The sequence below is a fragment of the Vulpes lagopus genome, chromosome 6, assembly GCF_018345385.1.
Source record: "Vulpes lagopus strain Blue_001 chromosome 6, ASM1834538v1, whole genome shotgun sequence".
In the NCBI taxonomy this organism is placed as follows: Eukaryota; Metazoa; Chordata; class Mammalia; order Carnivora; family Canidae; genus Vulpes; species Vulpes lagopus.
The window spans coordinates 96263669-96279043 of NC_054829.1; the positions used below are offsets into that span (position 1 = coordinate 96263669).

Below are 15375 nucleotides of genomic sequence, written 5' to 3' on the forward strand. Positions count from 1 at the left end.
TCTTGAGGAACCTCCACAGTGTCTTCTAGAGTGGCTGTTTGCAGGTAAAATGATATTTTATGTGAAAAACCCAAAAGACTCCACCCCAAAATTACTAGAGCTCATACAGGAATTCAGCAACGAGGCAGAATATAAAATCAATGCACAGAAGTCAGTTGCATTTCTGTACGCTAAAAATGAGATAGAAGAAAGAGAAATTAAGGAATTGATCCCATTTATAATCGTACCAAAAACCATACGATACCTAGAAATAAACCTGCTACCCAGAACAATGTACACATTCAGTGCAATCCCTATCAAAATAGCACTGACATTTTTTAGAAAGCTGGAACAAATAATCCTAAAATCTGTATGGAACCAGAGAAGACCCCAAATACTTAGAGGAATTTTGAAAATGAAAACCAAAGTTGGTGACATCACAATTCCAGATTTCAAGCTATATTACAAAGCTGTAATCATCAAGACAATATGGTACTAGCACAGAAACAGACACATAGATCAATGGAACAGAATAAAGAATCCAGAAATGGACCCTCAACTCTATGGTCAACTAATCTTCAACAAAGCAAGAAAGAATATCCAATGGAAAAAAGACAGTCTCTTCAACAAATTATGTTGGAAAAATTGGACAGCCACATATAGAAGAATGACACTGGACCATTTTCTTACACTGTAGACAAACTAAAAATGGATGACAGACCTAAATGTGAGACAAGAATGCATCAAAATGCTAGAGGAGAACACAGGCAGTAACTTCTCTGGCAGTTGTCTTTGCAACTTTTTTCCAAATATGACCCCTGAGACAAGGGAAACAAAAGCAAAAATAAACTATTGGGATTATATCAAAATAAAAAGCTTCTGCACAGTGAAGAAATCAACAAAACTAAAAGGCAACCTATGGAATACAAGAAGACATTTGCAAAAGACATATCTGAAAGGCTTAATAGCCACAATACATAAAGAACCTATAAAACTCGACACATAAAAAATAATTTAATTTTAAAATGGGTAGAAGACATGTAGAGACATTTCTCCAGAAAAGACATACATATGGCCAACAGAGACATGAAAAAATGCTTATTATCGCTTTATCATCAGGGAAATGCAAATCAAAACTGCAATGAGATATCACCTCCCACCAGTCAGAATGGCTAAAATCAACACCACAGGAAGCAAGAGGTATTGGTGAGGATCTGGAGAGAAGGTAATCTTACACTGTTGCTGGGGTTAAACTTGTGAAGTCACTATAGAAAACAGTATGAAGGTTCCTCAAAAAGTTAAAAATTGAACTACTCTACAATCCAGCAATCACATTACTAGGTATTTACCCAAAAACACAAGAACACTAATCCAAAGGGATAAATGCACCACTACAGTTATAGCGGCATTATTTATAATGAATAATCAATGTCTATTGATTGATGAATGGATAAAAAATATGTGATATGTAGATAGATAGATAGATAGATAGATAGATAGATAGATAGATAGAAATACTATTCAGCCATAAAAAATAAAACCTTGCCATTTGCAACAACATGGATGGAGGTAGGGAATATAATTCAAAGTAAAATAAGTCAATCAGAGAAAGACAAATATGATATGATTCCACTCATATGTGGAATTTAAGAAATGAAACAAACAAGCAAAGGAAACAAAAGAGAAACCAAAAATTAAACTATTAAGTGTATAGAACAAACTGATGGTTACCAGAAGGGAGAAGGTGGGAGGATTGGTTAAATAGCAGTAGAGATCAAGGGGTGCACTGGTTGTGATGCGCACTGGGTGTTGTACAAAAATGTCAAATCACTAATTTTATTCTGAATCACTGAAACTAATATGACACTATATTAACTAACTGGAATTAAAATAAAACCTTTAATGAAACAGGCGTAGAGGTTAAGGACATAGAATTGGTCATATCATAAGCAAATGTGTCAAGAGCAAAGGCAATCTGAGCCCTGAAGAGCAGTAATGATATTGTAAATGTTATTATGGAATTAAAAGCTTTTTAAAATAAAAGAAATAATTATTTGGTTAGGTATTGCGGCATTTAAAAGTGAGTAAAAATGGGAGAAGATATTTGCAAATGACATATCAGATAAAGGGCTAGTTTCCAAAATCTATAAAGAACTTATTAAACTCAACACCAAAGAAACAAACAATCCAATCATGAAATGGGCAAAAGACATGAAGAGAAATCTCACAGAGGAAGACATGGACATGGCTAACATGCACATGAGAAAATGCTCTGCATCACTTGCCATCAGGGAAATACAAATCAAAACCACAATGAGATACCACCTCACACCAGTGAGAATGGGGAAAATTTATAAGGCAGGAAACAACAAATGTTGGAGAGGGGATGCAGAGAAAAGGGAACCCTCTTCCACTGTTGGTGGGAATGTGAACTGGTGCAGCCACTCTGGAAAACTGTGTGGAGGTTCCTCAAAGAGTTAAAAATAGACCTGCCCTACGACCCAGCAATTGCACTCTTGGGGATTTACCCCAAAGATTCAGATGCAATGAAACGCCGGGACACCTGCACCCCGATGTTTCTATCAGCAATGGCCACAATAGCCAAACTGTGGAAGGAGCCTCGGTGTCCATCGAAAGATGAATGGATAAAGAAGATGTGGTTTATGTATACAAAGGAATATTCCTCAGCCATTAGAAACAACAAATACCCACCATTTGCTTCAACGTGGATGGAACTGGAGGGTATTATGCTGAGTGAAATAAGTCAATCGGAGAAGGACAAACAGTGTATGTTCTCATTCATTTGGGGAATATAAATAATAGTGAAAGGCAATATAAAGGAAGGGAGAAGAAATGTGTGGGAAATATCAGAAAGGGAGACAGAACATAAAGACTCCTAACTCTGGGAAATGAACTAGGGGTGGTGGAAGGGGAGGAAGGCGGAGGGTGGGGGTGAATGGGTGACGGGCACTTGACGGGATGAGCACTGGGTGTTATTCGGTATGTTGGTAAATTGAACACCAATAAAAATTAATTTATTAAATAAATAAATAAATAAATAAATAAATAAATAAATAAATAAATAAAAGTGAGTAAAATATAGACCTTATCTTTAAAAACCAACAATCTACTGAAGCAGGACTTTAACTTTAAATGACTTTAAACAAGGAAAAATATCTCAAGTTCTAAAATGCTTGGAAGGTGAAAAAGGAAAAAGTCCTCAATCACACAGAGGTGATGAGTAAAAGTTTCATGAATGATACTAAAACTCTAGGTGTTAATTTAGCAACTGATAGTTCATACCAACTGTCCAAAGGTAAGAAAAAAAAAAGTACTTTTTGATAGTAACAAAGACTACAAGGACAGAAATCCTTAAGAGGAAGCCAAGGTCCATTTTGAAAAGTAAGGGTCATCCAGTAGAGCTGAAAAACCAGGATACCAGTGAATTATTCCAAATCAGGGTAAACAATCAGAGAACAAGACACAGATTTCCTTCAAAACACACACAAACCAAACTAAAGGTTATAAAAATACGAATAGTGCAAACACCAGGAAATGGTCTTCCAAGAGGCAGAAAAATATGTCCTATAAACAGGAGAAAAGTCAGTGAAAGAAAGATATATATTTGAGAAGATGGAATTAACACACAAGAACATCAAAATTATCTATTATAAATAATCTCCATCTGTTTAACAAGGTAGAAGAAAGATGAATGTGATGAAGAGATAAAGGGAAGATATAAAAATGCCCAGATCAAAGTTCTGAAATGAAAAGTACACTGATACGGGGCACCTGGCTGGCTCAGTCAGAAGGGTGTGCAACTCTTGATCTCAGGGTTGTGAGTTCAAGCCCCACGCTGGATATAGAGATTACTTAAGTAAATAAATAAAGTTTTTAAAAAGTACATTGATGGAGGGAAACTGAGTGGGGAAAAATTAGAGAGGAAGACAAACCATTTTCAAATTATTGTGACATTATGACATATATAGAAGTAGAATATATGACCACAATGGCACAAAAGATGAGATGCGAGAAATGAAAGCACACCATATTAAGGTTCACATACTATATGAGAAGTGACACAATATTATTTGAAGGTAGACTGTGGTAAGTTAGGGATGTATATTGTAAACCAAACAACTAAACTCATTCAACAAAGGTAGGGAAAAAATAAAGAGAATGAAGAGATATATTCTGAAAACAAATATCAAGAGAGTAAATTTAAACACAACAATATTGATAGTTAAATTAAATAGAAAAATTCTGGGGCACTTCAGTGGTTAAGTGTCTACCTTTAGCTCAGGTCATGATTTCAGGGATCGAGCCCCATGTTGGACTCCCTTCTCAACATGGAGTCTGCTTCTCTCTCTCCTTCGGCCTGCCGCTCTCCCTGCTTGTACACTCCCTCCTTCCCTCTCTCGTTCTGTCATATAAATAAAATCTTTTAAAAACAGAAAAGTTCTAAATACCCCAATATAAAAGGCAGAGATTCTCAACTGGATAACAAAGTAAGACTTAACTTTATGCTGTCTACAGAAAACCCTCATAACACATAAAGACATAGAAGTGTTAAAAATAAAAGAATGAGGGATCCCTGGGTGGCGCAGCGGTTTGGCGCCTGCCTTTGGCCCAGGGCGCGATCCTGGAGACCCGGGATCGAATCCCACATTAGGCTCCCGGTGCATGGAGCCTGCTTCTCCCTCTGCCTATGTCTCTGCCTCTCTCTCTCTCTGTGACTATCGTAAAATAAAAAATAAATTTAAAAAAAAAAAAAAAAAAGAATGGAAAAGATATGCCATGCATCTGTAAATCAAAAGAAGATGGGGTGACTATATTAAAATCAGACAAAGTACATTTTAGAACAAGAAATACTAAAGAGAGATGTTGTATTATGATAAAGGGGTCATTTCATCAACAAGATTTAATAATCCATAAAGAGCAGCAAGGAAATGATTGCCATAAAAATCAGAAAAGTGCTTAAGGGAGAGGAAAGTAGGTATAATTGAAAGGGAAATTGGACAAGTTATATTCTTGAGTGTTTACCTCTTACACCATACTTTTTATGCAGTTTTCTGCCTAAATGTTTAATCTTACAAGGAAAGATTTTCTGGGTTTTTTTTTAATTTAGGTTCATACAAACATGAGGTAATGTGGGATAAATATAAAAACTAAGAAAGCTAAGTTCAGACTAGTTCTGAGGCAGCTGTTCTAACACCACAGCAGAGATTCTAACTGAATCTACCTAAACAAGTGTAAAATTAATTGAATACTGAAATTCATAGAAAAATGGAAAAGAACAAACACAAAATAGTCCCACATATTCAAGAAAGCCAGTACTCATAAAATCCTCATTGAAGTTTTCCATAATTAATTATATAGAATCTTTCAATAGGCTAGAAGTTTACATAAAACACTGACCTCAAGTAAAACCACAAGAAAATTAAAGTGTTTATACTGATTAACTCCATGAAAGAAAGGACTTGTCTGTTTTATTCATTACTGTATACCTAATGTACATTTAGAGTGGCAAACTGTCCTACTTTGCTCAGATGTAGGGCGTTAATGCTAAACCCAGGATGTTCCCACATAAATCAAGATGTTTAGCCACCCTGCCATAGTGCCCTGAACATTAATCAATACAGATTTCGGGGATCCCTGGGTGGCGCAGCAGTTTAGCGCCTGTCTTTGGCCCAGGGCACGATCCTGGAGACCCGGGATCGAATCCCACATCGGGCTCCCGGTGCATGGAGCCTGCTTCTCCCTCTGCCTATGTCTCTGCCTCTCTCTCTCTCTCTCTCTCTCTCTCTCCGTGTGACTGTCATAAATAAATAAAAATTAAAAATAAATAAATAAATAAATAAATAAATAAATACAGAATTCATCAGTGATATTCTAAATTACACCTTTCTTTAGTCATTCATTCAACAATAGTGAATGCTTTATTGTGTGCAGAGAGAGACAGTGAGGGTATAATAATGAATAAGCTAAAACTCTGGCCTCCAGTAATGGGAAAGCCAGACAAATAATATACTACAAACAATGCTGCCAATAATTAAGGTATAAAATATGGGAGAAGGTGGTTCTGGGGAATTAGGGTTAGTGGAGTGAGAGAAAATTCTGACTTGAGACATATGGATATATTGGCATGTGAAATGCCAACTATGAATGATAAATCAAACTGTCAGGTAGAAAGAAGAAATTAAGAATAGAAGAGAAGGAAAAATTTGAAGAGAAAGAAATAAGTTCAGTTTGGGAAATACTGAGTTTGAGGCACCAACAGCAGAAGATAAATCAAACTGGCATGAAGCAATAAAAGTCGGTCCATTCTGAGAAAGAAGGTGGGCAGCATGTGATTAAAGGGCAAATTCTATAGCTACAGCAACTGCCACAAAACACAAAGGTCATTCTTCATATAAAAGCAATAACTAGATCTTTGAAACATACTCATCTTCAGGGACATCAACATATACAGCAATCACATACATATTGTTTATTTAAACTTAAAGACCGATTGCATTCCCTGAGGTGGTCTCCCTAAATTGACTGGCTAATAAAAATAAATCATTATTGGTGGCATAAGCTCATAGGCATGAGTGGAAGGGCATGGAAAGCTCATGCTTCTGTGGCAGGTAAAGCTAACCACTCCTCCATCAAAAAAGAAATCTGGAGAAGAATATATTTAGGAGCCAATGTTACCCAGCTTAGATAACTGGTATGGAACCAGTACAGATAACTAATACACAGCTGATGTAGGGTGCCATTTATTATGTAAATCAAGTTCAAACAGCAATTAAATTCTCCTTAACACAATATGTGAGGAGAAGTCACTAAAAGAACTATGTTTTTATCATATTATATTTACCGTTGTCTGTGGGGAAAATTCACTTTGTTGAAATAAAACACACTTGCTTCTTAGATAAATGTGAGAAAATCAGGAATAGCTCTCACTAATCTGGAACTGGAATACCCATTCTGTCTCCTACTGATGAAATCAGAGCAGCTCGGTCCTATCCTTTTTAGGCTGCAAATCCTGGGTTGAAAAGAGTCTCTCTGATTAAATGGCCAAAGCCTGAGGCAATAAAGTTTGCAGTTTGGGGTGAAAAGAATTTCCTGAGGCAAGTATGAAGATAATACACTGGAGGACTGACCAAAGAGGCTATAGTAATAGAGTGGCAATTAGAAAAAAGAAAAGTTAGGAATAAAGAGTATTTGCATCTTTCTTTTTTTTTTTAATTAATTTTTATTGGTGTTCAATTTACCAACATACAGAAAAACACCCAGTGCTCATCCCGTCAAGTGTCCACCTCAGTGCCCGTCACCCCTTCCCCTCCAACACCCGCCCTCCTCCCCTTCCACCACCCCTAGTTCGTTTCCCCGAGTTAGGAGTCTTTATGTTCTGTCTCCCTTCCTGATATTTCCCAACATTTCTTTTCCCTTCCTTTATATTCCCTTTCACTATTATTCATATTCCCCAAATGAATGAGAACATACACTGTTTGTCCTTCTCCGATTGACTTATTTCACTCAGCATAATACCCTCCAGTTCCATCCACGTTGAAGCAAATGGTGGGTATTTGTCGTTTCTAATTGCTGAGTAATATTCCATTGTATACATAGACCACATCTTCTTTATCCATTCATCTTTCGATGGATACCGAGGCTCCTTCCACAGTTTGGCTATTGTGGCCATTGCTGATAGAAACATCGGGGTGCAGGTGTCCCGGCGTTTCATTGCATCTGAATCTTTGGGGTAAATCCTCAACAGTGCAATTGCTGGGTCGTAGGGCAGGTCTATTTTTAACTCTTTGAGGAACCTCCACACAGTTTTCCAGAGTGGCTGCACCAGTTCACATTCCCACCAACAGTGGAAGAGGGTTTCCTTTTCTCCGCATCCTCTCCAACATTTGTTGTTTCCTGCCTTGTTAATTTTCCCCATTCTCACTGGTGTGAGGTGGTATCTCATTGTGGTTTTGATTTGTATTTCCCTGATGGCAAGTGATGCAGAGCATTTTCTCATGTGCATGTTGGCCATGTCCATGTCTTCCTCTGTGAGATTTCTCTTCATGTCTTTTGCCCATTTCATGATTGGATTGTTTGTTTCTTTGGTGTTGAGTTTAATAAGTTCTTTATAGATTTTGGAAACTAGCCCTTTATCTGATATGTCTATTTGCAAGATATTGCAAATATCTTCTCCCATTCTGTAGGTTGTCTTTTAGTTTTGTTGACTGTATCCTTTGCTGTGCAAAAGCTTCTTATCTTGATGAAGTCCCAATAGTTCATTTTTGCTTTTGTTTCTTTTGCCTTTGTGGATGTATCTTGCAAGAAGTTACTGTGGCCAAGTTCAAAAAGGCTGTTGCCTGTGTTCTCTTCTATGATTTTGATGGACTCTTGTCTCACATTTAGATCTCTCATCCATTTTGAGTTTATCTTTGTGTATGGTGAAAGAGAGTGGTCCAGTTTCATTCTTCTGCATGTGGATGTCCAATTTTCCCAGCACCATTTATTGAAGAGACTGTCTTTCTTCCAATGGATAGTCTTTCCTCCTTTATCGAATATTAGATGACCATACATTTCAGGGTCCACTTCTGGGTTCTCTATTCTGTTCCATTGATCTATGTGTCTGTTTTTGTGCCAGTACCACACTGTCTTGATGACCACAGCTTTGTAGTACAACCTGAAATCTGGCATTGTGATGCCCCCAGATATGGTTTTCTTTTTTAAAATTCCCCTGGCTATTCGGGGTCTTTTCTGATTCCACACAAATCTTAAAATAATTTGTTCTAACTCTCTAAAGAAAGTCCATGGTATTTTGATAGGGATTGCATTAAACGTGTAAATTGCCCTGGGTAACATTGACATTTTCACAATATTAATTCTGCCAATCCATGAGCATGGAATATTTTTCCATCTCTTTGTGTCTTCCTCAATTTCTTTCAGAAGTGTTCTATAGTTTTTAGGGTATAGATCCTTCACCTCTTTGGTTAGGTTTATTCCTAGGTATCTTATGCTTTTGGGTGCAATTGTAAATGGGATGGACTCCTTAATTTCTCTTTCTTCAGTCTCATTGTTAGTGTATAGAAATGCCATTGATTTCTGGGCATTGATTTTGTATCCTGCCACGCTACCAAATTGCTGTATGAGTTCTAGCAATCTTGGGGTGGAGGCTTTTGGCTTTTCTATGTAGAGTATCATAACATGGTTTCTTCTATGTAATAAAATTCACACATTGACAAAGTTCCATGACATATATATTCAATTAACTCAACAATATCATTAAATAGCTTTAAAAATCTCAGATTTAAGTGATATACATATCTGGTTTAGCTTATAATATTAAACTTATATTATGAACACAAAAAGTTTATTATAAATTTATATTTAGCTTAACATATAATATATATGTATCTATAGGTATAACTGAACTCTTATAAAATATAGTATTATATCTTTTGAAACTTTTTATTTGGTATTAATTTCAAATTTATGGGGATCCCTGGGTGGCTCAGTGGTTTAGTGCCTGCCTTTGACTCAGGGCGTGATCCTGGAGTCCTGGGATCCAGTCCCACATCGGACTCCCTGCATAGAGCCTGCTTCTCTATCTGCCTGTGTCTCTGCCTCTCTCTTTCTCTCTGTGTCTCTCATGAATAAATAAACTCTTTAAAAAAGTAAAAATAAAAAATTTCAAATTTACAAAAAAAATTGCATGAATAAAAATAATTCATAAAATACATGTATAATGTTTACCCAGAGTCACCCATTGCTAACATATCATCTGCTTTTTTAATTTGTCCACACTGTTTCTGTCTCTTTCTTTATATTCATTGTTTCCTCTCTATCTCCCTGAGTGTGTCTATGTGCACACATATGCACACACACAGACATGCAGCATGTATATACAACCATTTAATAGGAAGTTATATATATTATGGCCTTTTACCCTCAAATACTTTGGTGTACATTTACTAAAGTATGGATTTTTTTTTTTACATATCTGAGGCACAGTTACCAACTTTAGTAAACGTACCAATGATATATTTTTACCTAATCAACTATTCACATTCCAAATCTATCAGTTGATCTAATAACACCTTGTTGCATTTTCTCCCTTTAGTATATAATCTAGTCTAGGTTCAGATATTGCTTTTAGCCTCCTTTAATATTAGAACATTTCTTAAACCTTCCTTTGTATTCTGTAACTTTGGAAGAATATAGCACCCTACCTTTGTATAATAAAACTTTCATTAGTTGGGACTTCTCTGATGCTTCCTCATGATTACACTCACATTGTGCATTTCTGGACAGCATACTAAATAGGTGATGTAGCTTTCTCAGAGTATCATATGTGGAGATACATGATGTTCTTGAACCTCAATTGTCATTTTAAATTTATAAAATTGAATACTCCCTCTTCATTTAAGCAAGAGCCCTCTCTTCTCTCCCAATTATTCATTTCATTATATATCTACTTATGAATTAATAATCCATATGAAACTATGAATGCAGGCAGCCCAGGTGGCTCAGCAGTTTAGTGCCGACATTGGCCCAAAGCGTGATCCTGGAGACCCGGGATTGAGTCCCATGTCAGGCTCCCTGCATGGAGACTGCTTCTCCCTCTGCCTGTGTCTCTGCCTCTCTGTCTCTCTCTCTCTCTCTCTCTCTCTGTCCCTCATGAATAAATAAATAAAATCTTTAAAAAAAAAAAAAGATAGAAAGAAACACTCGTAAAACAATCAATGTGATTCATCATATCAGCAAGAGAAAAAACAAGAACCATATGATCCTCTCATTAGATGCAGAGAAAGCATTTGACAAAATACAGCATCCATTCCTGATCAAAACCCTTCAGAGCGTTGGGATAGAGGGAACTTTCCTCGACATCTTAAAAGCCATTTACGAAAAGCCCACAGCAAATATCATTCTCAATGGGGAAGCACTGGGAGCCTTTCCCCTAAGATCAGGAACAAGACAGGGATGTCCACTCTCACCACTGCTGTTCAACATAGTTCTGGAAGTCCTCGCCTCAGCAATCAGACAACGAAAAGACATTAAAGGCATTCAAATTGGCAAAGAAGAAGTCAAACTCTCCCTCTTCGCCGATGACATGATACTCTGCATAGAAAACCCAAAAGCCTCCACCCCAAGATTGCTAGAACTCATACAGCAATTTGGTAGTGTGGCAGGATACAAAATCAATGCCCAGAAATCAATGGCATTTCTATACACTAACAATGAGACTGAAGAAAGAGAAATTAAGGAGTCAATCCCATTTACAATTGCACCCAAAAGCATAAGATACCTAGGAATAAACCTAACCAAAGAGGTGAAGGATCTATACCCTAAAAACTATAGAACACTTCTGAAAGAAATTGAGGAAGACACAAAGAGATGGAAAAATAGTCCATGCTCATGGATTGGCAGAATTAATATTGTAAAAATGTCAATATTTGCATCTTTCTTTTGAAGATCTAAGATTCTAGGATCCTCTACCCCTCTGTGAATCAAAGTAGCAAGTTATATAAAGTCCCAACATCTACTCTTCCTACATCATATTCTATATAAATAATCTACCTGACCCTTAATTGAAATAACTGTGTATATTTCTGTATAGTCCAGGGTGTCACTGATCTTAAAGAAGGGTAAAGCAGAATAAACCTTGGAAAGAGATAAGCCACTTTTAAATTATCCAATAAGGAAATGACACCTATACCTTCTATTATCAGCATGTTGTTGTTGAGTATTGCCAAAACAGGGCTCGACAGGATGCAGCTGCTCTGAGTTACCAAGCACAGAATTTCCTAGTTTCTTTCACAAGTCAACAAGACAAAATTCTACAAAACAGTAAAAAAAAGGGCCTTGCAACACCCCACTTACTGCTCTCTAAGCAGAGTTCACATAAGTCATGTAGTGAGTTTTTTAATTCTGCTATATGTAGCTCATTAGACTTGTTTTAAAATTTTATTCCAAGAATTACTGTTTATTTTTTTTTATTAAGTATTTATGTGTTATGGTATTGAGCTAAAAACTGAGAGTAACAGTGTGTCAGTCAGATAAGTTAACAGATAAATTAAGATATAGTATCAAAGTGCTATGAAAGAGTCATTAAGGAGTCAGAGAAAAACTGGAAAAATAGTAGAGTCAGAGAACAATTTCAGTTTACCTCAATCTAAAAGAGTATGTAGGACTCAGCCAAGTGAGACACAAAGGAACAGCACGCAAGGCAAAATATCAGCAGCTACAAAAGCTTGGAGGTGAGTGAGCATGAACTCCTAGAAAATGCAAAGTTGAAACTGCTGATAGTATGTGGGTAAAGTGTTGGGTGTGGGTGAGAGAGGATGTGGAAGGCCAGGTAAAGGATCAGACCATGAAGAATCTTATGCACTATGTTAAGTAGTTCAGATTTTAACCTTAGTGTTAAAAGGAATTTTTTTTATACAAATAAGATAATTATATCTTAGGAAGATCATTTTAGCCATAAAAGAGAAGTTGGAAACTGAAATAGAGGAAAACCAGCAATATTTTATTGGTTTAACTTAGAATAGAAATAACGAGGCCTGAACAGTCAAGGGCAGTTACATGAAGAAGGGGAACTGATTTAAGAGACAATGAGAATATAGAATCAATAGATCTAAATGACCAATGGGCATGGTCAGTCATAAAAAGTCTAGCATAATTCCAAAATGTAAAGTTTATAATTGACTGATAGGGAATTTTTCAAAGGGGTTAGTAATGATGGGGAAAATGATAAACTCAGACACTTGGGAGTTTCAGATGTTAGAGAACACCCAGATAAAGATGTTCAAAAAAGTAAGAGCAATGAGAAGCCCTAACATCAAGAGAAAGTTCATCTTAGAGATATAAATCACCCACCTCTCTGAAGACTTTCTTTTGGGAGCCATAAGAATCTGAATAGGGATAATAAAACTATGGATTTGAACAAGAAAGTGCATGAGAAAAGAAATCACCAAAGGAAGGAAAATATACTATATAAACATTTAAAAGACATTCAGAAAAATAAAAACCTTTAAAGAAGACAACAAAGAACTGATTACTGAGGGGAAAAATGATTGCCTGATTCAACATTTAACAAACGTTTATTAGGTCCTAACCACGCATCAGGCACTGTTTCAAGATAATTGGAAAAAGAACCAGGAGAAAATGATGATGTTACAGATATCAGGGGAAAAAATATTTCTAAAGACAGTGTTCAGCTGTGTTAAATAAAATAAGGATAGAAAAGCATCACAGGCGTAAGTATTTGGGGTGGTGGTTGGTGGCTGATATATTGTTAGGGAGTTAATGTTTACAACAACTCAATTGTATTAAATATAGACAAAGGCTCCAAGACCACTGAATGTCACAAGCCAAAAAGCAGTAAAACTCAAAAATTAAAACAATGACAAATCTGCACTCCACCCAAAGAAGCCTAAATCAACATAATATCCTAATCTGATCAGTCATGTAAACATGGCAATAGCATTTGTTAAAAAATATAGTGTAACAATAGAGGAAATGCAGATTAACAAGGGAAAAACTGTAATTTGGATGGTAGTAAGCTCCACAAAATCATCAAATTAAAAAAAAGCAGACAGCAAATTATAAGTATTCGTTAAATGTTTCCCTTAAGTCACTAACGGCAAACAAATGAGAGCAAATAATTATTGCAAGTAATTAATTATCCATTCCCACTCCATCTCTTCAAATATAGCTTTTTTCCCCCCAGAATGTGGGCTCTCAATAGTATGTTCAAAAAGACGATGGAGGGGATGCCTGGGTGGCTCAGTGGTTGAGCATCTGCCTCAGGCACAGGGCCCGATCCCAGGGACCTGGGATCGAGTCCCACATCGGGCTCCTTGCAGGGAGCCTGCTTTTCCCTCTGCCTATATCTCTGCCTCTTTCTCTCTCTCTGTGGGTCTCTCATGAATGAATGAATGAATGAATGAATAAATAAACTCTTAAAAAAAAAACAAAAAGAAGATGGATATGGACAGTTAGGAAGCATCTATCCAAAAATACACGGCATTATCTTTAAATCACACTGCAAAATAGAAAAGTTACATGTTCGTAAATGAAGTGTCTCTGGGTTCATGGTAGCAAAGGAATGTGAAGCAGACAGGATCACAAAGAAAATCAACAGTAAGCGGGAAGTGTACAGACTTTGAAGACTCACACAGTCGTCAGAGCCAGGAAATCAAATTCCTAGATCTAACCGGTGCACCTGAAAGTATGATGGAGACAACCACTGTAGCATCAAGAGTCCTACCCATGGGCTTAGTGACCCTGTGAAACGCGACACAGGAATGATTTTACCATTTATCGTCTGTAACATAGGGAGAGTATTTTCCCTATTTCATGCTTTGTTGCACTTATGAAACGGTACCATTATGTGTAACAAGCACAGAGAAGCGGGCCTGGCCGGCAGTGAGGTGCGTGGCAGTCGGGTTGCCTTTCCCTACCTCTTACCTGTTGCCTGCTGCTTCAGGACAGGTACCTGGTAGGATCCAGGACCCACATGCTCCTCAGTGCTGCCACCTTCAGCCAATCTGAGCAAGCGGGGAGCTCGATCGTACATAAGGGCGGGAGGCAGGGGCGGGGCGGGGCGGGGCGGGGCGGGAGGAGCCGCCCTGAAAGGGAGTGAGCGCTGACGACAGTCTGAGGAGGGCCGGGCAAGGCTGGAATGAACGGACGCGCTACCGTAGAGGCCGTCGCCCACTGGGGTCAGGTTTCCCCTGGGTCCATCTCTAGTCCCGCGGCAAAGTGAAAAGCAGTGCGAACAGAGATACGATATCGCACACGACCATCGATCCGTTCACCAGCCGAGAGGCGAGGCGCCCCGCTACGAAACGAGATTAAGAAGCAGGCGCCAGCCCCTGTACTTCCGGTCTTCTCCCCGCCCCGGAAGTCTCTAGGAGGCAGGTGTCGAAGCGCCCCCCCCCCCCCCCCGCCAACCTCTTGGAGCATGCGCACTGAGCTGCGACCCTCCCGCCTCGTGCTACCGGGCGCTCAGCGTGCGCTGCACCGGAGAACCGGGGGAACCTTGGACCTCCTTAGAAAGCATAAGAGCTTCACTTGACCATGATCCCTTTCCGCTACAAACCAGCTAGAACGGCAGGGAAAGACCTTAACAGAAAATGTGAAAGAAAAAAAAAAAATTCTCTCCAAGCAGAGCCTGGGTTCTGCAAGCTCAGCCCCCCCCCCCCCCCCCCACGTTACAACTACAACTACATTCGCACGTGCAGAGGGGAAACCCCTCTGAGTCTCCCGAACGGGTCATCTAAACTGTGAGGAGAATCTCAGGAAGTGGTGGTGACAAGAAACAGGGAACCCGAGAAAGGAGAGGAAAAGCTCCCTTTGTGGTCCTAATCCAGGCCACAACTCTGTGGACTCCCACTGTTTATA

At 38.2% G+C, this 15375-nt stretch overlaps 1 protein-coding gene across 1 annotated transcript in view; it reads right to left on the minus strand.

Moving 5' to 3' along the window:
• Positions 1–14895, minus strand: part of STPG2 (sperm tail PG-rich repeat containing 2) — a 560246-nt gene extending 545351 nt beyond the window's left edge. The window contains exon 1 of the mRNA XM_041757622.1: positions 14440–14895. Within this exon, the coding sequence (XP_041613556.1) occupies positions 14440–14548 (109 nt within the window). The 5' untranslated portion in view covers positions 14549–14895. The remainder of the gene's footprint in view (positions 1–14439) is intronic.
• Positions 14896–15375: the final 480 nt, after the last annotated feature.